Source organism: Ostrea edulis, chromosome 2 (assembly GCF_947568905.1).
Source record: "Ostrea edulis chromosome 2, xbOstEdul1.1, whole genome shotgun sequence".
Taxonomy (NCBI): Eukaryota; Metazoa; Mollusca; class Bivalvia; order Ostreida; family Ostreidae; genus Ostrea; species Ostrea edulis.
The window spans coordinates 102,138,835-102,166,016 of record NC_079165.1 but is presented as its reverse complement, the minus strand read 5'-3'; the positions used below and the strand labels follow the sequence as shown (position 1 = coordinate 102,166,016).

General features: G+C 35.8%; 1 protein-coding gene across 1 annotated transcript; it reads right to left on the bottom strand.

Moving 5' to 3' along the window:
* Nucleotides 1–909: 909 nt before the first annotated feature.
* LOC125680174 (heat shock protein 75 kDa, mitochondrial-like) lies at nt 910–26,526 on the bottom strand. The gene is made up of 17 exons (XM_056155809.1): nt 26,319–26,526; nt 23,780–23,938; nt 22,526–22,608; nt 22,262–22,411; nt 21,325–21,396; nt 21,008–21,171; nt 20,702–20,811; nt 20,420–20,493; nt 20,103–20,265; nt 19,747–19,860; nt 19,342–19,411; nt 18,460–18,607; nt 15,937–16,064; nt 15,213–15,486; nt 14,686–14,831; nt 14,305–14,377; nt 910–1,293 (listed from the first exon to the last, which is right to left on the bottom strand). Exons 1-17 carry the CDS (start codon nt 26,437–26,439, stop codon nt 1,192–1,194), a joined length of 2,151 nt encoding a protein of 716 aa, XP_056011784.1. The 5' UTR covers nt 26,440–26,526; the 3' UTR covers nt 910–1,191.
* Nucleotides 26,527–27,182: the final 656 nt, after the last annotated feature.

Below are 27,182 nucleotides of genomic sequence, written 5' to 3'. Positions count from 1 at the left end.
GCAATTTGGATGAGGTAAGAAAGCATGTTCTAATTGATTGATTACTGTATTCCGAAATGAAACCATGAAGATTATTATCTCATTGAGAAATGGAACACTGACTAAAGTCAGTAATACTATGGGTACCTGGTAAATAGTAATGCAGTGAAAACTGTCTAATCTGACACCTGTGCATTCAGACCCTTTTAATTTTCATTTTTTTACACTGCTTATTCTGACATACTGTGTATTCCAACAAAAAATTGGTCTCCCAGTGCATGTCAGATTAGAGAGGTTTTACTGTAGATGGGAATGGCTTTTAGTCAAACATGCAACTGTCTTGAATCCACTATACAACCAACACCTAGATACTGTCAGATTAGGAAGCAAATCTTGCTATGCAAAACATGCTCTGTAAGTACATGTCAAAAATGCAAAAAATATGCTATTTGTAGGGGAAAAAACTTATTTCTATTAGATAAAAGACATTGGCAGATTTGATCTCAAGATCTGCGGGTTAGTAATATTCCTTATCCATTAATTGAGCTACGTAGATATACAATCCAATCAAGCGATATACAAGTAAACATTTGAATCGCTATCTTGTGACGTAATGTCATAAAATGTAGTGAGCTACCTTAAATTGGTGTACCTGAACAACAGTTTTGGTGTAGGTTATATTGAGTCATGTAAAATTATCTGCGACATTCATGTCCCAGATTTGTGTGAAGTGATGGCCTGGGTGTCCCGATACACACATTCTGGAGGGGCTGGTATCTATGTCAGCCTACTTAATAACTTTGGTTTGTTCTAATTTGAAAGACTTGGTTTGGATCTCTTTCATAAGGTTTCTGTCTAGCAACAAAACAATCTGTACGTTCCTTTTTTCTAGATATTCACCCCGAGTTATAAAACACAAAACAAACGATAATCAGTAATATTTTTATTGAATCACAGACAAGTTAGTTAACACATATGCACTCTGTAGTCCCTAAGGTAAAACATAATCCATATAGTGACGGTTCTCTACTGCTTTACGTGGCCATTCTCTCAAGTCTCCGTGTAATGTTCAATACTAAAGTCCCTCCCATAAAACATACAGGAATTGTTGCAGTAAAGCAGTTAATCAAACACCTTTTTCACGGAAAATATTCAGTGTTAATGCACATCAGCATCTCCCATCATTAGACGCCCTTTACAGGCATGTCCAAATCAGTGTTTGTCTAGGGCTTTTTCTAGGAGTTCGTTCAGCCTGTCCACCATTGTTCTGGGGTCATCCACCAAACCCGCATGTACCATCGCATTATCATACAACTGAAGGAAAAAAGTTCACTGTTAACCATTGTATTATCATACGAGTGGAGGGGGAAAAAAGTTCAGTGTTAACCTATCAAGGAATTATTTTACAATTATCGATAATTCAAATTTTTCTTCACTGAAACTACAAAAGGTAATTTTCATTATGTACTCTACAATCACATCAGATGAAAACAAACAGAATTATGTTTACTGTTTGTTCTATATTATTTTGTGTATCACAAAGTTCTTTCGGATCCCTATAAACTAAATGTCCTTTTGTCCTCTACCAATAGGGCAAGTGATTTTTATTTCTGGGAGGGGGATGACCTAGATAAACATGACTAAGCTGATAATGACCACCTCATATCTGGGTACCTATACACAACAGCTTATTTCATCTTGCTGACAAAATCTGTGCAGGCTAAAGTGTACAAATGAAAAGAACTATTTTTGTTGTTTTTCTTTGATTTAGAAAAATCCCTTCGTCAAAGGCATGTATTAATAGTTCATTACAGATATGATAGTAACCACAAAATCTCATTCTGAAAGATTAGGAGGCTAACCACATAAAAAATTCATATCATGTACATGTTGATCACTGTGTGCTGCAAATGCTCACGAGTTAAATTAACCCTGCAAATCAATAAAAATCTAAACTTTGATTCAAAATCGCAACACGTCATGGACTCTACATTAAAATTAATAGGTAATTTGCAAATATGTTTATTATAGAACAAATATGGTAATAGAAAAATGCTTTCATATTAATTTGAAAGTTTTGCTTGAGAGAATTTTAAGGTCTGTATTTCCCATCATAGCTCAACCTAATGTGGTGGTGGTGGGGGGGGGGGGCACCTTTGAATACTCAGAAAGTCTTTCCAATTAAATGTTTTATACATAAAGGAAGCAATCGGGTAATGAGATGCCATTGAAATCTTCACCAGGATTGCCATAGATAGCCATTTTCAAAAACATAAATGCATCAATGTAAGTGCAAGAGAAAACAATTTAAATTAAACTGAATCTACACATGAACACATGAAATATACTACAGTCTTGCTACACTTGAGAAGGTGAAGTAGTTCCCTGCATATTCCTATCAAAGTTTCTGGCCAATGGCCTATCAATAAACTTCTACACTGTATGATGATGTGTCTGTCAACATTTTTAAATTCTAAATCCAGTGGTTCAGGAGAAGATATTAAAGCAAGCCCACCTCAATTTCACTACATTTATTTTCTATAGATCATCTCCCTTTAAAAAGAAACACTGTCATAATTTGAATAAATCTGAAAGCCCCTAAATTACTTAAAGATGCATTGTACCAAGTCCGGTTGAAATTGGCCCGTGGGTTCTTGAAAAGAATATTTCTTAAATATAACATCCATTTGTCCATGACTTTCATTATTTCCCCTATTAAAGAGAGTATGGCATTTCATTTTCCTACACTTGAATCCCCTTCACAACAGTACTTTGTGCCAAGTTTGGTTGAAATTGGTCCAGAGGTTTTTGAGAAGATTCTTACAATGTAATTAATGCTTAATTCTCATTATCTCCTCTTTGAAAAGAGCGTGTCTTCATTTCAAGAAACTTGAATTCTCTTCACCACTTTAGGATACTTTGGGCCAAGTTTAAGTGAAATTGACCCATCATTTTTTTAATAGAAGTTACCTATGTGAAAAGTTAACTCCAACAATGAAGAAGACACCAAGAAACACATTTTGATATGAAAAATTCACTACCACTAAACAAAATTGTGTGTAATATTTGCCAAATAAGCATCATGTTATAACAACAAAATGCCACAACAAAAATGTTGAGATCATAATGATAATTCAAACAATTATGTTGAAGAAAACAGCCAGGGCCATTCCATGACAATTCCAAACTTGTTCAAGTTATACTGAATGGAATATTTATTACCAAGAACTTTTTAAAAAATCATATGTTTAAAAGAATGTTGTCCAAACAATATGCAACAATGTACAGACAACAACTCATTATGTGTTTTGTTTCCACACCATTGTTTATTAGCAGCACATTAGAATTAGAATAAAAAAACCTTTTAAATGCTCAAATATTCATATCATCTATAGATAATAAAAAGAATAAAATAACAAGAGGCCCATGGGCCACATCTCTCACTTGAGTCACCTTGGCCCATATCTGAAGACTTTCCATATATATTTGCATGTAAAACCTTAGTCCCTATTATGGCCCCAACTACCCCTGGAGGCCATGATTTTTGCAAACTTGAATCTACACTACGTCAGAAAGCTTTCATGTAAATGTCAACTTCTTTGGCCCAATGGTTCTTGAGAAGAAGATTTTTTAAAGATTTTCCTTATATTTGTATGTAAAACTTTGACCCCCCCCCCCCCCCCCCCCCCCACTTGTGGCCCCCCTACCCCCACCCCCGAGGGGCCATGATTTGAACAAACTTGAATCTGCACTGTGTCAGAAAGTTTTCTTGTAAATATCAGCTTTTCTGACTCAGTGGTTATTGAGAAAAAGATTTTAACTATATATTTGTATGTAAAACTTTGATTCCCCCCCCCCCCCCCCACTTGTGGCCCCATCACTTGAATCTGCATTATGTCAGGAAGCTTTCATGTAAATCTCAGCTTTTCTGGCTCTGTGGTTCTTGAGAAGAAGATTTTTAAAGATTTTTCTTATATATTTGTATGTAAAACTTTAATCCCCCCTTACGGCCCCATCCTACCCCCAGGGGCCATGATTTGAACAAACTTGAATCTGCAATATGTCAGGAAGCTTTCAGGTAAATTTCAGCTCTTCTGGCCCAGTAATTCTTGATTTTTAAATGACCCCACCCTATTTTTGCATTTTTGTGATTATCTCCCCTTTGAAAGGGACATGGCCCTTCATTTGAACAAACTTAGAAAGCCCTTCACCCAAGGATGCTTTTGGCCAAGTTTGGTTGAAATTGGCCCAGTGGTTCTAGAGAAGAAGTCGAAAATGTGAAAAGTTTACAGACAGACAGACGATAAGACAGGCGGACGACGGACAAAATGTGATCAGAAAAGCTCACTTGAACCTTTGGTTCAGGTGAGCTAAAAAAGCATTTCATAATCGTATCTTAACACCCAGGACATATGCTTTAATTTACATGAAATAGCTACTATTTTTATTCAAGAACATATCTGATAATTGCTATCTCACAAAATGCACGTATCAGATGGACTGATGTAAATGACCTGTCTGATAACTAATACAGGGAGTTGAAGTATGAGCTTGTCAACACTATTGTATAACAGATTAGTCTAGCGTGTATTGATGACTTTTCCATCTACAGTATATCTCCCAGTGTACAGAATTGCTGGGACATTTTCAGTGATGCGTTAGTTAGGTGTACCTGCAGTTTACATTTGGTGTGATCATGTGATGTTAACAGAACTCTATGGTATGATGTTACTGTTATAATTTCATGCATATTAAAAAAAATGTTTGGAAATGTGGACAGATCTTTGTTGATGTGATATGTTTATAAAAATTTGTATGTGTACAAATCAACCAAAATGCCCCAAAGCATTCGTCTGCTTGTCTTAGAGATAGGGGTGTGTATTGCTCAAGATTTTCTGATACGATACGATACAATATTTTCTGTCAGATGTGATATCCGATATATTGGATATACAATGTAGTTAAGCATTTTCTGAAGCAAAATATCAAAATTTAAAATGAAGTGGTTTTTAATATCTTTTATTTCAAACAAAACAAACAATGACAATTAAAGTCTGAGGAAACTCCAATGTCACACTGTAAAAGCGGGGATTAAAGTCTGAGAAATCTTTGATGTCACAATGTAAAAGCGGGTATTAAAGTCTGAGGAATATCTGATGTCACAATGTAAAAGCGAGGATTAAAGTCTTGAGAAATCTCTGATGTCACAATGTAAAAGCGGGTTTTAAAGTCTGAGGAATCTCCGATGTGTCACAATGTAATAGCGGGTATTAAAGTCTGAGGAATCTCCAATGTCACAATGTAATAGCGGGTATTAAAGTCTGAGGAATCTCTGATGTCACAATGTAAAAGCGGGTATTAAAGTCTGAGGAATCTCCAATGTCACAATGTAAAAGCGGTTATTAAAGTCAGGAATCGTGTTCCTGTTAAAAGCCATTTTTAAATTATGAACTTCGATCCCAACTATTAAAAGGGCTATTTTTAAACCCGACATTATATCGTATCGTCGAAACACCGTATCGTATATCGTTGGACAGGTGTATACCGGTACATTTCTATGTATCGATATATTGATTCACCCCTACTTAGAGACCTAATCGCCTTGATATATCGATATATTGATTCACCCCTACTTAGAGACCTAATCGTCTCGAACCTTGAACTTACCCTAATATGTAATTGAATAAAGGAAGACTCAAACTTTAAGTTTTTAAAAAGAAATTGAAATAAAACATAACACAGTAAAGAGCAGAGTTTGCAGAAAAGCAAAAAAATACAAAATACATGGTCTTTTTTTCAAAATTGAAAATAGTCTTATACACTTACACATTTAACAGGAAGGGAGAAAATGCAATGGAGCAGACTGAGATTCAAATCTGGGCCCCCTGAATCTCTAGTCAGGTGCTCTAGCCAACAGTGATCAAACCCAGCTGACTGCTACATTCCTCCCTCCTTAAATGTCTTCACACTTGAAGACATCAAACCATGTAGATCTTTATCCCCTGGCAGGCATTTTCACCTGTCAGTTCCAGGGGCTGATCTATGGCACCAGATGTAATACTAGGAAGGGAGAAAATGCAACAGACCAGACCAGGAATGAACCCAGGCCCCCTGAATCTCTAATCAGATGCTCTACCAACTGAACTATCTGGCCACCAACAATCGAACCCAGCTGACCACCACACATAAATATACCACTATATTACCAGTAGCTAAGGGATCAGGAGAACAAACTTTTTCAAAACAAACACTAGAGGGAATTCTTGACATGATTAGATTGAATCTTCTGGTATTTTATGCAGCGTACATGATATGGATAAAATCTATATATGTCAACAAAATGTTTTTGGCATACAATGCCCAAGATGGTAGAAAATCTCATTTCCATAGGTCTACCATCCAAATGTTGATTCTGTGAGGTTACATTGATGATGTTTGAAGTTTTCTTCATCCTTTTCAATAAGACAAAAAATTCTACTACCTTACTTCCTTTGGATCCACCACCTCAAATAGTGACTCCCCTTCCACCCTATCACCCATTGACAGCATGTATAAAATGTAAAAATTGTGAAATTAACATTGAATTTTCAATGATTGGATGTTTATTATCTATTTTGGAAATTAAAACACTGTCCTTATTAGCTGCAACACATCTTCGGGACCTTTACCATCATTGGAAACATTGCATGCAGTCGTTCTTGAGAGGATGTTAACTTTGACCTAACCTTCAACTACTTCAGTAGCAAACCAATTTTGGCAAGCTTGGTGCCTTAACATGAAGCTCCTCTGGAGAAGACAAATTTTGTATATGAGTAGCCACCTTGATCACCTTGGAATTTTGATTACAGGTACTACAAACTGGAGCACCTTTTTGCACTATGGGTATGTCAAAAATTTCACAATACTAACTTCAACTTTGAATATTCAACATTAAAAACTTATAAGAACCAAGATGTTTATCCAAGGTAGCTTCATTTAAAAAATCAACAAGAAATATCAGTTAAATCTTGCATACAGACAACATCTGTGAATTTTCCTCTATGAGCTTGCTCTTTGATTTTTTTTTATTTTCAAAAATAAAAAGCTATAGAGTCATTAAAATCCATTTTAAAAAATTAGTCCATCTTGTACACCAGTTCCTTTAGAATTGTTCCCTACAATGAACTTGACCCTACACACATAAGCTTGAAAATCAATAGAAATTGAGCAAGGTAGTATCCATTCAAGTGTCATTGAATTTAGATCATCAATGTCTCTTGTACACAAACAATATTCAGGATCTTCCCTTCAATTGCCTTTACTCTTCACATTTATTCTTATAAATCAATAGGTATCCCATTTTGTGTCAAGCAATATTCATGCAAATGCCACTGTATATGTTAAAATCAGATACGAAATGCAGTTAAGAAGAATAGATGCTGTTTAAAATCAGTCTCTGTAATGATTTTTTCCTGTTTCCTGAAGATAGAGTCAAATTGTGCTACATAGTCATGGAGTGGTAATATTAAAAAAAGAGTGAGAGAAGAGGAAAAACAATGGTGAAAGCAAGAAATAAGTATATGTGAGTACAACCCTTGAAATTACAGCACAATGGAGTCACAAATGATCAACAATCTCTGCAATCCTGGTTTTAATCCTGGATATGTAAACTATTCTTTTCCAGTGCACCTATATATAACCCTCAGCCCCCTCAGAGTCAATGTGCTGGTTACATCGCACCCATAGCAAAACCCGAATGCAGAGACACTAAAACTGATATGTCACAAATTAGAACATGTGTTCTCAAAACTCAGCAAGCTAGATTTAAAAGATAGAAAAACAAAATGCTACCTCTTAATGACAAGCAGAATGAATTGAAAGAGCACCATGTTGAGGTCAAGGAGACAACCTTGTCTTCGATAGTATTAAGGAACAAACAGCGGTTCGATAGCTACATGTACTTTTCTTTCATGCAAACTTGTTCTCAGTAATTTATCTCTACACTGTACTTTATAAGAATAGACATACATGTATTGTCACCCTTCCAGGAACCTTAATTTTCTACACTTATTCTTTATTATAATCAACAGATACCAAGATCTAGATGAGAAGTAGTATTCCTGAAGCTTGGGAAACAAGAGGCTTATGGACCAGAATGCTCAGCTAAGTCACCTTGGAAGATTTTAAAAAGAATTTTTACCCTCTACATTCCAACGATAAAAATTTACCCCGTTTATGACCCCAACCTATATATAGCTCCCTGAAATCATGACTTACCGGTAATCAACCTATATATAGCTCCCTGAAATCATGACTTACCGGTAATCAACCTATATATAGCTCCCTGGAATCATGACTTACCGGTAATCAACCTATATATAGCTCCCTGAAATCATGACTTACCAGTAATCAACCTATATATAGCTCCCTGGAATCATGACTTACCAGTAATCAACCTATATATAGCTCCCTGAAATCATGACTTACCAGTAATCAACCTATATATAGCTCCCTGAAATTATGACTTACCAGTAATCAACCTATATATAGCTCCCAGGAATCATGACTTACCAGTAATCAACCTATATATAGCTCCCTGAAATCATGACTTACCAGTAATCAACCTATACATAGCTCCCTGAAATCATGACTTACCAGTAATCAACCTATACATAGCTCCCAGGAATCATGACTTACCAGTAATCAACCTATATATAGCTCCCAGGAATCATGACTTACCAGTAATCAACCTATATATAGCTCCCTGAAATCATGACTTACCAGTAATCAACCTATATATAGATCCCTGAAATCATGACTTACCAGTAATCAACCTATATATAGCTCCCTGGAATCATGACTTACCAGTAATCAACCTATATATAGCTCCCTGAAATCATGACTTACCAGTAATCAACCTATATATAGCTCCCTGGAATCATGACTTACCAGTAATCAACTTATATATAGCTCCCTGAAATCATGACTTACCAGTAATCAACCTATATATAGCTCCCAGGAATCATGACTTACCAATAATTAAACTTCAATCCACATAACCTGTGCATGTTTCAATTTCTAAATTACTAACATGGCCTTGATGTTCAGGAGAAGATTTTTTTTAAATTTTGTTTTCCCTATATTCGTGTATTATGTCAAATTTCATCCCTGATTTTAGCCCCTGGGAATCCGGGTTAGAATAAGTCCTCAGTACCCCTTGCTTGTTGTAAGAGGCAACTAAATGGGGCGGTCCCTCTGATGAGACCACTAAAAATGAGTTCCTGTGTCACAGCAGGTGTGGCAAGATAAAGATCCCTCCCTGCTCAAAGGCCATAAGCGCTGAGCATATGCCTAAATTTTGCAGTCCTTCACCAGCAATGGTGACGTCTCCATATGAGTGAAAAATTCTCCTGCGGGACTTTAAACAATATACACTCAATATCCCTGATTTTAGCCCCACCCTTACCCCAATGGTCAATAACTAGAAAAGAAAAAACTTGGATCCACACAAATTAGGAATATTTGCATATTGATGTAGTGTGGTGCTGCTACTCTTGAAAAGAATATTATAAAGTTCCCTACATATTTTCATGTAAACCTCTGAATGCCTATTTTAGTTCCACCTTAACCCCTAGGGCCATGATTTGATTAAATATGAATCTGCATGCTTGCATATAAATATGACTAATCATGGAAGTGGTTTTTGAGAAGAATATTTCTAAAGATTCTATTTTGATCCCCACCCTACTCCCAGGACCATGATTCAAACAAACTTGAATCTACACTACCTGAGGATGATTACACACTAATCATGGCACTGATGTTCTTTGAAAAGATTTACACAACACATTTTCCCTTAATCTGTATTGTGGCCCTAACCAGAGAGAAATGATATAAACCAACTTGATTCTGCAATACCAAAGAATACTTCAGTATGTTAATTCTGCTCTTGAGAATAACATTTTCTCCTATAAATTCTTATGTAAATATTTTATGTCCCATCCTTCGCGCATCCCCCCCCCCCCCAGAAAAGGACCATGATTTAACAAACTTGAATCTGCACTACCCGTGTATTCTTGTTTTTTATGACTAATCATATAAGGTCCTGCTGTTTTTAATAATTTTTTTTAAATAACTTCCCATAGACTGTCATTCGAAAAAAATTGATCCCCTTTTGGAACCCTATCCTACCCGCTTGGGCCATGTTGCTGGAATCTGTACTACCTGATGATGCTTGCATATTAATATGACTGATCAAAGCCCTGGTGTTCTTGAGAAAATGATTTTTGAATTATTTTCAAAATATTCATATGTAAAACTTTAGTTCCCTATTGTGGCCCCATCATATACCCTGGGGCCTCGATTTTTTTAACAATATAGAACCTACATTATGTCAGAAAGGTTTCACATAACTTTCATTTTTTCTAGCCCAGTGGTTCATGAAACCAGTTTTAAAGGGTCCACAATATTTTTACCTTTCTTGTTTATTTCCCCTTCAAATGGGGCATAACCCTTCATTTCAACATACAAGATGCTCTGTATAGGGTTTAGTTGAAATTGGCCCCCTTGTTCTAGAGAAAAAATTGAGAAAATGTGTATTATTAAAAGTTTACAAACTAGGGAGAACGGGTAATCAGAAAAGTTCACTTGGTGTTCAAGTGAGCAGTAAAAGGTAAGACTTAAATCTTATATACAGGTGTGAACCAATGTACACACATGTGGGCAAATGATCAGGTAAGACATTGTATCACTTACATTAGACATTGTAAGACATTGTATCACTAGTTTTTCTACAGGTATAAGTTTCTGTGGTTTGTTTGTACAAGAGGTCCATGCTCATGAGCTTTAACATACAACTGAACATCACATGACAAAAGTTGCATGCTGTTGGAGCAATAAGACCATCTTTCAAACTCATAATCAACCTTTAATTTATGCCTAGCATGAACTTCAATACTTAAAAAGAAATATGTATTTTCACAACACAAGCCTTAATTTTGGAATCCAAGAGCCATAAATTTCATAATTTTGATAGAGGCTTTTCTTCTCAATATCATTTTGCCTCTGTTTGACATGTCAAGAGGATTTTTAAAGAAATGATACATTTTCACTATTATCCCCACCTTACCACCAGAGCACCTACCCAGGGGAAATTAACTCCACACTGTATGGACTCATTCTGATTGTTCAATGTCAAGACATTCTTATAAGAAATCATGAATTTTCACCATAAGGGTCCCATCCTTGAACAAAAACACCTGACAGTTCACAGTTTCCAAATAGGCCTTCTTCTGTGTCATCACAGTGCACAGTTTGTTTGCTAGACTTCCAAGAGTAGAGAGAATGATTTTTTAATGACTGCATAATTTTTTAAGGCTTTTTTTTTTTTTTTTTTTTTTACAGTTAACTTACTACAAATAACCTTTTTTTAAAATAATGGAAATGGATTTTAGATTTATGTGTATGCGTCATGTAAAATGAATAAATTTCACTGCATGGAATTTAATTTTAATCATGATTTCTCATTTACCAGTGTATGTCCAATACTGTGGAAAAACTTTATACTGTATAGAGATGCATGGGGAGGGGAAATATATTACAATTTTTGAACATCATAGAAAATATAGGAATACTTCCCTAGTACCAGCCAAGTGCAGAACTAGAACAAAGTTAATGCAAACTTAGCTCAATGATGTGCTACTTTGACCTTAAGGCTTAAAATTCATAGGTTTTTAAAACTATAAAATCATCATCTACACTGCACCAAATAGTAAGTTTGTGGATTGTATAATTCTTGAGTTAGTCTGCCATACAATCCCAAAGTAATTTACTTCTTGTGATATTGGCAATTGATTTCAAATTGTATAGATGTATATCTCTGACCATTGTCCACTTAAGTACTGTCAGAATAAGAAGTCTATTGATTGAAAAATATTCAAGATATAGTAACACAATCCCACATTCAATATTCTAATTATGACCTTGGCTTTGACCTTCAGGCTTCAAAATATAAAGCTGTCTTCTTCAAACCACTGTTTAGAAATACATGTACTTATAAACTTCTTGCATCACACAATCCAACATCAAGTACCGAGTATCTGAATATGACCTTGACTTTTAACCTTAAGACTTACATACATGCCAACTTTCCCGATTTGTGCGGGATTCTCCCGATTTGAAGCAACTGAAAAGACAAATCCCAATATCTCGATCGGGATTGCAGAAATACCCCGAAATTCCGATTTTCTAAAAATATCTCCCATTTTACGACAACAAACCCCCATTTCCAACCGGAATTTGAAATCCCGCGTCATTTCTGAACTGGCCAATCAGAAATCGGGACAATAGTCAGCCATTGCTGTTTACCTGTGTCGTATGGTGTCGGGTTGGTCTGCTTCTGTCGGGGTGTTTATTGGACAGTGCGAAGCATGTTTTGATAGTAATTAATCGGGAAGACAGATTTCAAATTGACATATCCTTTACACAAACGTGAATGACAACGATGATAGTGTCACCACCAAACAATCGGACATTCTCAATTTTTGCCTCTCGCTGACAGCATCCAAAATTTGCAATAAGGTACGTCAAATATATATTTTTTCCAACTATGATAATATAGGCTATCCAAATCTATCCGTCTATAGCGATGTATTATATAATCTATATAGTATAGTATTCATTAAATATACTTTGTGATGCGTAACTCGCACAAGTCTGTACTGAATTTTATATTTAGCAAGTAGCCTTAATTTACAAGTAAAATCGTATATTTTAATGTGTTTTTTTCCTGGTAATTATTTCAGATGTCATGGGTGCAAAGGTTTTGTTCACAAACTTCATAGCAGGGCAGATCACTCCTTTTCTGGTTGCAATGCTGATTATTCCACCAGACTCTGCAAGCCCATTTTTACAGACAAACAAGATCGTCTTTGTAGTCGTACCTAAATGCATGTGCTTTAATTTAAATTTTGATATATAGACCAGCCAATGTTTATTGTATGGTGTAAAATGATGCAACCTTAAGTATTATTTGATATTTATGTGACTTATTGGAAAAAAATTTTGCTGATTAGATGATTTTAATAAAAATATTTATGTATATCTTTCAAAGTTTTTTTTTTATATAGTTAATGGTCAAACACACTTGATGTTGTGTTAATATATGATACATTTACAATGATTTGATTGATATTTTATTTGAAAAGACAAATATTTATTTTCATGCTAAAATGACGTGAATTTTGAGCTTTGAAAAAAGGTCGTCGCGCGCAAAATCCCCCATGGGGATTTTTAAAAGTTGGCATGTATGGACTTAAAAACATATAAGCGATTTTTCTCTGATCATTGTCTACTATAGTACTGAATATACACTCAGCAAGTTTTAAAATACTGAAGATGGTCAGAGACACAGTAACTACTATAGAATTCCAAAACCTTCCATGCAGGGCTTTCAAACAGCCATAAAATACTACACCTCCTCTGTAACTTTCAAGATGACAACACTTTTCAGGACAACCAATTTGGGATGCAGCTTTTTTCGGACTTAGCAAGTCTAATTTTTACCGCCCAATCAGAAGTCACTAATTTTCTTGTCATTCTGATCACTAACATATAGTAAACAACTGTAAAAACACTATTTTTCAGGACAGTTATGAAAACAGTTTTGCCACATTTGGTAGTACCTGTCATTTCAAGCTAGTTCAGAAAAAATGTGGGATATTACAAATATATATTGACTGTCTTTTTCTTCCTGTTATTTTTCTACAAACCATAGATTTCTTAAATTAACACCTTGAACTCGTCCAAAATTGAACAAACATATGTACACACATGTACAACTATGATAAAGCATTGTGGGTTGTGTTGTGTACTATGCATGTGTATGAATTTCTCATTGATAAAAAACATTTCCTGGCAGTGAATATTATCAGAGATTAATTCAATATAACTTGTCAATCAGATGAGGATATGCTTCCTTGCTGGGAACAGGAAAGTACCCTGCTGGGGGTCAATAAGGAAAAAGTCTTAATTTCACTTGAGGCTTGAACCACTAAGATTGTAGGTAACACAAGTAACACTCAAAAACATTCTAATTTGTAGTTTTATCCCTTATATTTTTTGAAAGTCAAAATAGGAATGTTTTTCATTAACAGGGACATTTCTTATGGGAGGGGGGGGGGGGGGGGGGAGGGGTACGGAAAATTAGATTGAAATGGTTAGAATTTTATCTAAATTAGTCCTTAATGATAATTATCTGAAGTTTTGCATACTCTATAGAGAACTACTGAATTTAAATGTGGAATCAGAACATCAGCAGACCATTAATAAAGGTAACTTTTCCCTTACCTGCTCAATCACCAGTCTCCCAAGTTCCGGATTACTTTGCTGTAAGGAGTGAACTTTCTTTATCAAGGGATGACTGCAAAATAAGTCCACACTTAGATATTTATATTAGCATTATTTTCTGTGTGTATCATTTTCCTGCAAATTCATTGTGTTGAACTGACATGCTGAAGTAAACAGATAATACTGCTTCTCTTTCATACGTGTACCTGCAGGGATCTCAAAAGGTGGCACACTGCCGAATAAATGAACTTTCAAAATGACTGGGGTTTTTTTTTTAAATAATGTTGATTTCTTTACAATATAAGAATGTATCAAAACGTTATCCAAAGACACCTAAGGAGATGGTTTTTTCGGCCCTTTGCCCGGTCTTCTGTCCATTACCTGGGATTGATTTCCAGTGTGGGTTGCAGTAGTCTGTACCTCTCCTCTTGACTCTTGCCAGCCAGCGTGGTCCTCAGGAAATGCCTGGCTGATGCCATCTCCGCTACAGTTATCACACACGGATGGGAGGATAACCTTTTTGTTACCTGAATGGAAAAACACAGCTGTTTATTTCTAATTCATGATCATGCCAGAAATACTCTAGAGCAAATACATTCTAATATTTGTTGTGACAAACAAGTACTGAGGAGAAGACACATTTAAGTAAAACAGGACAAAATCAATTTTTTATCTTTTCATCACCTCCATTTTTCATTAAAGGGCAAATCAAAAGATCAATGTTAGATTAAAATCAAAATTCATCATATTCAGTTTTAAAGGGGGGGGGGGGGGGGGTCTTGGTGAAAACTATGTGAATTTAGATTTTTCTCTGAAATTGAACTTTTGATCTCGTCCCTAAATAACTACTGTTTTTACAAAAACTTAAGAGATTTCTATCAGTGACCCTGCATTTTAAGACTCCCTACCTTAACCTTGCTGACTTTGTTTAGGAGAGTGTTTGATAACCAGTCCATTAGATCATTGGCTTCAGACCTAGACAGACTGCCTGAGTCTGCTGCATCAATTTCTTCATCTGTGTTCGTACTGGTGATCTCATTCTCAATAGATTTGAGATTTTTCTTGTAAAACTGGCCCAGGTTCATGAGAACGAGTTCATCATACGGCTCGTACAAAAACAACACTTCTTTGTCCTCTTTCTGTAAAGCTTCCAAGTATGGAGATCTCTCTGCCAACTGTCGACTAGTTAAAAGCATGAAGTGTCATACAGAAAACTAAAAGAACTGTTAGGAATCATTAAATTTGATCTATTTGGCAGTCTGTGTTATTAATTTCAGTCTAATGCTCCCTAGCTTGAGATCTAAAAGGAATGAAAACACATTTCCACACTGAAGTAGCTCCATGAAATCAATCATACTCTCCTGAACCGATACATGGTTTAAAAACATCAACCTGTTTATGATAAATAACTTTTCAAGATGGAAAGTGAAACCTCTTGAGAAATTTTGTTCCAAGTGAACAGTGTCTGTATGTGATTCTGTAATTTCATTAAAACTTTAATTCAGTGAAGTAGTCTGCTTATGGCACTATTTTATTTGTAAAGCTCTGAACACATCACAATTGGAAATTGAAAACCATGGTCCCATAACCCTCTACAGTCACATGAACGTTTCAATTTCTGCTTTTACTTACTTCGGAGCAGACAGGTAGAAGACGTCTCGTGCCCCAGCCTTCATCCTGTCCACGTAATCATCCAGACCAATTAACTCCCCGGGGGCTGTCTTAGAAGATTCAAACCTCAGCAGCTTCGCAATCCTCTCCTACAAAACACATTCACAATATAAGACGACATCTCCGCACAAACATCACTACAATATCTACACACCTCAGTATAATCATCACTACAATATCTCCACACCTCAGTATAATCATCATTACAATATCTCCACACCTCAGTATAATCATCACTACAATATCTACACACCTCAGTATAATCATCACTACCACATCTCCACACCTCAGCACAATCATCACTACCACATCTCCACACCTCAGCACAATCATCACTACAATATCTACACACCTCAGTATAATCATCACTACCACATCTCCACACCTCAGCACAATCATCACTACCACATCTCCACACCTCAGCACAATCATCACTACCACATCTCCACACCTCAGTACAATCATCACTACAATATCTCCACACCTCAGTATAATCATCACTACAATATCTCCACACCTCAGCACACTCATCACTACAATATCTCCACACCTCAGCACAATCATCACTACAATATCTCCCCACAAAGTTACAATCATCACTACAATATCTCCACACCTCAGCACAATCATCACTATAATATCTCCACACCTCAGTATAATCATCATTACAATATCTACACACCTCAGCACAATCATCACTACAATATCTACACACCTCAGTATAATCATCATTACAATATCTACACACCTCAGTATAATCATCACTACAATATCTCCACACCTCAGTATAATCATCACTACAAATCTCCACACCTCAGCACAATCATCACTACAATATCTCCACACCTCAGTATAATCATCACTACAATATCTACACACCTCAGTATAATCATCACTACAATATCTCCACACCTCAGTATAATCATCACTACAAATCTCCACACCTCAGCACAATCATCACTACAATATCTCCACACCTCAGTATAATCATCATTACAATATCTACACACCTCAGTATAATCATCACTACAATATCTACACACCTCAGTATAATCATCATTACAATATCTCCACACCTCAGTATAATCATCACTACAATATCTACACACCTCAGCACAATCATCACTACAATATCTCCACACCTCAGCACAATTATCACTACAATATCTCCACACCTCAGTATAATCATCATTACAATATCTACACACCTCAGCACAATCATCACTACAATATCTACACACCTCAGTATAATCATCATTACAATATCTACACACCTCAGTATAATCATCACTACAATATCTACACACCTCAGTATAATCATCACTACAAATCTCCACACCTCAGCACAATCATCACTACAATATCTCCACACCTCAGCACAATCATCACTACAATATCTACACACCTCAGTATAATCATCATTACAATATCTCCACACCTCAGTATAATCATCACTACAATATCTACACACCTCAGTATAATCATCATTACAATATCTACACACCTCAGCACAATCATCACTACAATATCTCCACACCTCAGTATAATCATCACCACAATATCTCCACACCTCAGCACAAACATCACTACAATATCTCCACACCTCAGTATAATCATCACTACAATATCTCCACACTTCAGCACAAACATCACTACAATATCTCCACACCTCAGTATAATCATCACTACAAAATCTCCACACCTCAGCACAATCATCACTACAATATCTACACACCTCGGTATAATCATCACCACAATATCTCCACACAAAGTTACAATCATTCTACAAAATCTCAACTGTTTGGACCACACATTAAATTTATCCAATGCAATTACACATTTTCACATGCTTATACTGCGGTTTCATCGAAATGTATACTAAAGAATTCAATTCTACAAATGTATACTAAAGAATTCAATTCTACAAATGTACAGTGTATACTAAAGAATTCAATTCTACAAATGTATACTAAAGAATTCAATTCTACAAATGTACAGTGTATACTAAAGAATTCAATTCTACAAATGTACAGTGTATACTAAAGAATTCAATTCCACAAATGTATACTGTATAAGTGGTTATGCGTGGGGGAAATTCACACTAATTACGCGGTCATGTAATAAGCGCGTAAATTTCACCCACACATATATACATCATACTTATAAATATTTGATATAATATATACTATATTACGTTATCATGTATTTTTTCTCCACGTGTAAGGTTGGATGTGGAAAAACACGTACTTAACCCCCAGCGTAAATATTAACCACTTTTATAGTAAGACCCTTGAAACTGTGCAAATGACTAAATTCAAGAAAATTGATGCCGACTAATATTTATAAAACCACAGTATCATACATGTATGTTTTTTTAAACAAATTATTTAATTTCCAACATCAATGAAAAGTTTTATATGTTTTTGACATCAGATTGAACAAATAAGCCTTGGTATGTTACTGACATCACTACTTCAATCTCACCCTTTGATCCTGGTCATGTGTTGTTACAATGCCTTCTCTAAAGAACAGTCCATAATCCTCATAGAATTTCATGTAGTTCTGTGGGTCCTTCTTACTTTGGTCCATGAAAAATTTAATCATCTTACTGGACAGTACATCATTCAACTTCCTGTTCAAACAAAATGACCATGTTCAAAAGGGATTCAAATAGATTCATTTTCAGAAAGGCATATATCAATCAAAATTATACCATGCTTCAATATATAAGCAGTAAACACACTGAATCGAGTTTGCATCAAGATAAAGCCAAAAGGATGTTCATTTTTTTTATTCTCCCTTCTCCAACATTTATTTAAAAACTTGATGGAGATACATGTACAGACAAGAAAATTCAGTGAATCTATGCCCCCTGATGAGGGATTGTTTCTTGTCATCATTCAGTCATCCACCAAATGTGCTATGAAGCATGTGGATCATGAAGCCACAATACTCTTTTTTTTAGTTACATTTATAACAATTACTGCTATTGATGGGGTCTGGAAAACTTGAATTATGAGAGACTACATTTTCTGACTACGACTTTACCTGAAGAGAGTGCTCGCTATATGAGAGACTATATTTTCTGACTACAACTTTACCTGATGAGAGCGCTCTCTATGTGAGAGACTATATTTTCTGACTACAACTTTACCTGATGAGAGCGCTCTCTATGTGAGAGACTACATTTTCTGACTACAACTTTACCTGATGAGAGCGCTCTCTATGTGAGAGACTATATTTTCTGACTACAACTTTACCTGATGAGAGCGCTCTCTATGTGAGAGACTATATTTTCTGACTACAACTTTACCTGATGAGAGTGCTCTCTATATGAGAGACTATATTTTCTGACTACGACTTTACCTGATGAGAGCACTGTCTTGTAGGAGTTCCCTGCTTAAGTTCAGCGGGATATCCTCACTGTCAACAACACCTGTACAACACAGGACATTACGGAGATAAAGAAAGACAACTCTGCAGCACATGTCTACCATTAATCTTATTATTGATATCTCAAATCCAAATCTTTTTGTTAAACAATGCTGAAAATTGACATTTGCTTAACTACAAAGTAATTTGAAAGTGGAAGATTGTAAAGTAATAGTACACTTTATGTTAAGTTGGGTCCAAGAAAATATGTTTGACAAGAAGTTGTATCATGTATTGACATCTGGTGTGATCAAATAATTTGCTTGAATCAAAATAAAAGGACTCCTTTGGCATATATACTTTTTAAGTTATGACAATAAGAAATGCAGGTTGACTAACCTTTCATGAACCGGAGCCACCTTGGCAGGATATGATTGGCCCTTGGCATAATCATCACTTTTCTACTGTACAAGTTAACACTAACATCTGTCTCTCGACTCATGTCAAACATGGCTGAAAGAAATCAAAAATAACTTTAAAACATGCATCAAATTTAAATTCAATATCAAAAATTAAAAATTTTATTTACATTAAAGCTCAAAATTTACCAGGAAAAAAAACCATAGTTCAAAACTGAGCAAGTGTATCCAATATGGCACTGATTTACTCTCTTGACATCAGAACTGGAAATCTGATCATTGAAGAAGACAGGGGAGATCTGTACATACTAAACTAAACATCTCAGACTGACTTACTGGGCTTGTACTCTGGTACATAGAACAAAGCTCGTATGTTAAGTGGAGCATCAATTTTGTACTGAAGTATGTAACGAGGTTTGTCGTATACATTTCCAATGAAGCGGTAAAACTCCTCATGCATGTCATCCGTAATGTCTTTCGCTTCCATCATCCACAAGGGCTGCAATAGCAATAGTTCAAATGCATAGAAGTTTTGAAAAGGCTTTGTTTTCTACACATCAATAATTGACATCAATGGCTCTCTTGTATGAATGTGCAATAGGATGAGTTGAAGTTTCATTCTGTTCCCAATTAATAAACAGGTAATCACTCACCTGTACAATGTTCGCTCGTTTTCCATTCAGGTAAATAGGAACCCCAACGAAGTTGCTGTATTTCTTAATAACCTCTGAAATTTTAATATTGCAAGTAGATGATAATGGCATCATTTCTGGCAGCAGTAAACAAAACGCAAGGGTGATCCAGAAGATGGATAATTAACGTGAACAACAATTATGTCTACATCTTTTTCTCCAATCTTTTAAACATTCGTCCAAGTTGAAATCCTTTTCATCTGATACCAATGTTTGATAAATCTCTTTCTGTCTGATACCAACCTTTGATACGTTCCTCCTTGGCAAAGTTGTAGCTGTCTCCCTTTAAATGCAGGACAATTTTTGTTCCCCTCTGCACCCCCTCAGCTTCTGCCATGTCATAACTTCCAGTGCTGTAAAAAACAAGTCTTTTGAATAGTACTGATTGGATCAAGGAAGAAGATGCAAATGCCAATCTGGATGTTTCACACAATTACTTTGTCAGATGATACAACAAATGAATATTATGATTCAAAGCTGTACACAACAATTTGTTTGTGATGAATGTTGAATCCCCCAATCAATCAAGATTTACATCGACATATTTACCCGTCTGATGTCCAGGAAAAGGCCTGAGACCCTGGTTTGTTGGATTGCGAAAATACTTCAACTTTTTCTGCTACCATGAAAGAGGAATAAAATCCCACTCCAAATTGACCAATGATGCTGCTGCCCACATCTCCCGTCTTTTTGGATATTGATTCTAAGAATTCCTATTAAAATGAACATACCCACTATGAATTCTATAATATGCCAAAAATAAAATATACACTTTCCGTACAGTCTTTAGTAATCAAATATACCTTTACATTTGATTCAGAATATATTCCAAAATAAGTAATTTTAGGAACACAAATTTTTTATACCTTAGATCCTGACTTTGCAATTGTTCCGAGGTTTTCAATCATTTCTTCTTTGGACATACCTATCCCAGTATCCTACAAAATTATTAAACATTATGAGCACCTCCATATACCACATAACACCTATTTTTTGAGGTTGGATATTTTTGTTATTTGACTATTTTATAAGTATCATTTTGATTTCTAACTGCATTCTCTGTAATAAACCTTCATGAAGCTTCAATGTATTGATTTCCCCACAACTTACAACAGGATGTAAATTTCTCAGTTCATGCAAAATGAAGGATCAGTGGGTGGGGACTATGGAAATTAACATGGAATACCATGTGCATTTCAGTTTCTATTAGGCAGTATTTTTGAAATGTCAATTTTAAATTTTCATTTTTATTTCAAATATGAATATAAGGAATCACTTTCTATAATTTTTCGGTATGTGAGGTGATGAAATATTAATTGGGCATCTCATACATGTATACCCGACAAACTAGACTGTGATTCTCTTAATATAAGCTACCAGCTGTCCTAAATGGTACTCATACCAATCACAGGGCACAACCACAACTGGTTATATTTCAAACACTACACGTCAAACCTCTTTGAAGAGGCCACCTTAGGAAAGTTATTTATGACAGATGGCCTTTGATTTCAAGTAATATAGTTACCATTCGCATGTGGTAGGAAAAAAACCTGCAGGTCCTTCATGGACATGTATTTATGCCCACATCAAGGAATAAATTGAGTAATTCTGTGTCTTATCTATATACCTGTATTGTGAATGTCTTTTTGTTTTCATCCACACCGATATGAATCTCTAGAGGTATGTCCGGATCCTTAACCTCTGAGTCAGTCATCTGCAGGTATCGTAATTTCTCCAGAGCATCACTAGCATTAGAGATCAGCTCTCGAATAAACACCTAAATTCTGTGTCTTATCTATATACCTGTATTGTGAATGTCTTTTTGTTTTCATCCACACCGATATGAATCTCTAGAGGTATGTCCGGATCCTTAACCTCTGAGTCAGTCATCTGCAGGTATCGTAATTTCTCCAGAGCATCACTAGCATTAGAGATCAGCTCTCGAATAAACACCTGAAACACCATCACATCTAATTTAACTTTTCCATAAAAGGATAGTATTCTCATGAAGGCCAATTGTTCCGATCATAACAGAAAAAAAATTCGGGGGAGGGGGGCATGGCATACCTCTTTTTCTGAATAAAGTGACCTTGCAACAATATCCAATAGTGTTCTTGTCTCGGCTTGAAACTCATGATGATCCAATGGACCTGATTAAAACAATGTAAACATGAAGTAAAAGTATACACACAAGGCAATCCAGGAAAAGCAAAGGAATTCAAATTTGATTCCTATAATCTTTGGTGTGTTCTCAATTCTGTGTTTTCTATGATGGTGCTGACCTTTGCTGTGTTCTATGTTTTTATGACGGTACTGACCTTTGGAGTGGTCTGTGTTTTTTATGACGGTACTGACCTTTGGAGTGTTCTGTGTTTTTCATGATGGTACTGACCTTTGGAGTGTTCTGTGTTTTTTTATGATGGTGCTGACCTTTGCTGCGTTCTGTGTTTTTTATGATGGTACAGAGCTTTGCTGTGTTCTGGGGTTTTTTTTATGGTGCTGACCTTTGCTGCGTTCTGTGTTTTTTTATGATGGTACTGACCTTTGGAGTGTTCTGTGTTTTTTATGATGGTACTGACCTTTGGAGTATTCTCTGTTTTTTATTACGGTACTGACCTTTGCTGTATTCTGTGTTTTTTTTATGGTGCTGACCTTTGCTGCATTCTGTGTTTTTTTATGATGGTACTGACCTTTAGAGTGGTCTGTGTTTTTTATGACGGTACTGACCTTTGGAGTGTTCTGTGTTTTTCATGATGGTACTGACCTTTGGAGTGTTCTCTGTTTTTTTATGATGGTGCTGACCTTTGGAGTGTTCTGTGTTTTTTATGACGGTACTGACCTTTGGAGTGTTCTCTGTTTTTTTATGATGGTGCTGACCTTTGCTGCGTTCTGTGTTTTTTATGATGGTACGGAGCTTTGCTGTGTTCTATGTTTTTATGACGGTACTGACCTTTGGAGTGGTCTGTGTTTTTTATGACGGTACTGACCTTTGGAGTGTTCTGTGTTTTTCATGATGGTACTGACCTTTGGAGTGTTCTCTGTTTTTTTATGATGGTGCTGACCTTTGCTGCGTTCTGTGTTTTTTATGATGGTACGGAGCTTTGCTGTGTTCTGGGTTTTTTTTTATGGTGCTGACCTTTGCTGCGTTCTGTGTTTTTTTATGATGGTACTGACCTTTGGAGTGTTCTGCGTTTTTTATGATGGTACTGACCTTTGGAGTATTCTCTGTTTTTTATTACGGTACTGACCTTTGCTGTGTTCTGTGTTTTTTTTATGGTGCTGACCTTTGCTGCATTCTGTGTTTTTTATGATGATACTGACCTTTGCTGCGTTCTGTGTTTTTTATGATGGTATGATAATCCTCTTCTACTGGTTCAGCAGTGACAGTCTGTTCTGTGTCTGAACTCCTGAAATATGGACTGGTGCTGAACGACCGATGCCAGGATACTGTTCTTTGGGCATGGTAAACAGGCACCAATCCTAAATATATATATAAGAGCTTGTCCCTTTAATTCAATAATCTTTGAAGTCATTCAGAGCTAATGAGAACTTTAAAGTAAGGTCATCTTTATTGGATGCTGACAAAAACAAAGCAAAGTTATACAAGATCCATTGCATTTACATGGGATCCAATCAAAAGGCAAAGTTACATGAAAATGATGGGATCCAATCAAAAGTAAGACAAAGTTACACTGGATTCCACCTGTGGGGAGTCTGGTGGTTAAGACAATATGGTGTTCACATCGGAACTGGTCCAATTCTCAATCCTGGTGCCACATCAAACCTAACACTTTTTCCATAGGTAGTGACTATTCTTTCAAACAAGCACTTGGCATTAGAAGTGAAAGTCAAGGATCTTTCAGATATAACCCTAAAACTGATCTCCCATGTGACATGATAAACAAACCTTAGGTTTACTGATACAGCCTCAAGTGCCAACCATAGGGGAAAATTTGTGGCACTTCACTTATAGAGAGCGATGTCTGTTTATTAATGAGAAATTCTCAAATGGGACGTAAAACAACATACAAACAAAAGATCCAACGAAAAATAAGGCAAATAATGACACAGAATCCAACGAAAAGTAAGACAAATAATGACACAGAATCCAACGAAAAGTAAGGCAAATAATGACACAGAATCCAACGAAAAGTAAGGCAAATAATGACACAGAATCCAACGAAAAGTAAGACAAATAATCACACAGAATCCAACAAAAAATAAGGCAAAAACTCACACAGGATCCAACTAAAAGTAAGACAAAAACTCACACAGGATCCAACTAAAAGTAAGACAAAAACTCACACAGGATCCAACTAAAAGTAAGACAAAAACTCACACAGGATCCAACTAAAAGTACGGCAAATAATGACACAGAATCCAACAAAACGTAAGACAAATAATCACACAGAATCCAACAAAAAATAAGGCAAAAACTCACACAGAATCCAACTAAAAGTAAGACAAAAACTCACACAGGATCCAACTAAAAGTAAGGCAAATAATCACACAGAATCCAACTAAAAGTAAGACAAATAATGACACAGAATATGACGAAAAGTAAGGCAAATAATGACACAGGATCCAAATAAAAGTAATGATTCAGTAAGATGTAAGGCAAAGTGGCAGATCTGCCAGGTCAAAGGGGGATAGAAATGGATTAAGTTCCATAAATGGACAGTGTACTTCCTGAACATCACAATATTTGCCAAACCATCGTTTAGAAATTAGTACTGTACATTCAATTACACAATTAATACCGAGCAAAGCTCGGACGGGCCAAAGGCCCGTCCGCGAAGCAAGGCTCTAAAGGTAACACGTATGTATAGGAAAAAGTGAGAAAATCAGCAAAGGAATAGAGATAATCTCTACATACGTTCACTGAAAATGTTGTGATCCATATGGGTGCCGCCATATTGTTTTGTTCATTAGTTGCTTCTACAGTTATTCGACGTCTTGAATGGCAAAAATACAAGACAGACATGCAATTTGTAATTCAAACACTCAGTTTGTTAACAATGAATGGTATAATTATTGTTGTTACAGTTTTTAGCAATCATCAAATAGAAAAAAAGTAATACGACTAAATAGATGAACGAGTTCATGAGTCTCCTTGAATAAAAATATATGATATATTAATGCGGGGCCTTTTTTTACCACATTGAATTTGTTGGGTAATTTTTGTTTAGTTTTAGCTATTTTTTTAATATTGCAAACGGGATGTATTGTTGTTGTTTGTAATTGTTTGATTTGAAAGACGAAGAAGCCGAGGCTACATGTGACGTCACAATGCATGGTTTACGTCAGCTGGCGTTATATTCCCCGCAGTAAAGGAATAGGTGGATCCTGTAATTATCCTCATATATCCCTCTTTAACATTTAGATGTCACTGGGCGTTTAGCGCAAGGGGAATTTCATAAATACTGTAATATATTCTTAAAATGAATCATATTACCTTGATAAAATGTTACCGTTCTTAACAGAATTATGATCATCACTTGGGACACGCCAATGACCATTTCATGCTTCGCTCGGTCCAACGGTCACACCATATATATTAATATAAGGGGTAGTATAGTATAGACCCTTACCATCATTATTAGAACTGTGTTATATGACACATCTTATTAAATTAACTTTACCCAAATTAATCTTTTTATCACAATTCTTTCCTTGAACTCAGACTCTAGTTCAAAGTACTAGTAACTGGGTGAAATTGCATTGATGAGTAAACTGTTGAACAGGATTTGTTTTTGGGGTTTTTTTTTTTTTTTTTTTTTTTTGGCCTAGCCATGTAAGATTACACAACATCTGCACATTTATCATACTAATAAATTTTATACTAATAAATTTTACAAACCTTGTGGTTTTGGCTTATGCTTCTTGTCAAAAAATGTGGTACTGCATCTGGAATAGGATCTCAAAACAGATAAAAACGGTCTTCGGGTTGACAACACACATGTGTAACTGGAGGCAGCCATTTTACTACGACCTTGAAACACTACTAACTTTTAAACCGTGCATGATCACGTTCCGAATTAAAGAATTACGCGCGTTGACTCTGGTTTCATGCCTACATTTTCAACTTGATATATTTTCAAAAGCTTTGCAATTTTGCTTATGAGATTCCTTTTATGCAAAGCAGAATTCATTAGTGATTGATTAATATGATTACGGTGTGACCGTTGGGGCGAGCGCAGCATATCTGAATACATTTTCAAAAAAATTATATTGAAAACAAGGAAAACTGATCTGGTTCACTGTCAATACGTAGGATTACTGTCTTGCTCTTCTCGTAGCCTGGTAGTTGTGACGTGACTGTTTACATTTCTTTAGACAATATTTTAAAAAGAAAAAGAAAGGGGGAAGAATATGATTTTTATCCTTTCCTTTCAAATAAGAAAGGTTTGTAATACTTCAAAGATTTTTTTTAAATTATTATTTTACGAATCGAACCATCCGCCATTTTGTACGGGGGACTTCTGGGATTGGCGTCAAAAAAAAATTCTTGTTAGAGGTTGAGATTTAGCTCGGATTATTTCCCGCGCTCTAGTCAAAATGACAACTTTTAAAAATTGACCAGAAAGTAGTAGCACAGTTCAATGCTATCGTTCGCAATTCTTCAGGATTACAATCTCTCTCTCTCTCTCTCTCTCTCTCTCTCTCTCTCGCCGACCAAACCCACTAAATGAGGACGTCCTCACAATGTGTAGAAGAGAATACA

Coding starts and splice junctions, on each gene's coding strand:
- LOC125680174 (XM_056155809.1), bottom strand. CDS start 26,439: ATGGCTGCCTCCAGTTACACATGTGTGTTGTCAACCCGAAGACCGTTT. Junction 21,172..21,324: donor TTGCAAAGTCAGGATCTAAG/GTATAAAAAATT, acceptor TCATTTTAATAG/GAATTCTTAGAATCAATATC. Junction 1,294..14,304: donor GGAGACTGGTGATTGAGCAG/GTAAGGGAAAAG, acceptor TTTTTCCTTCAG/TTGTATGATAATGCGATGGT.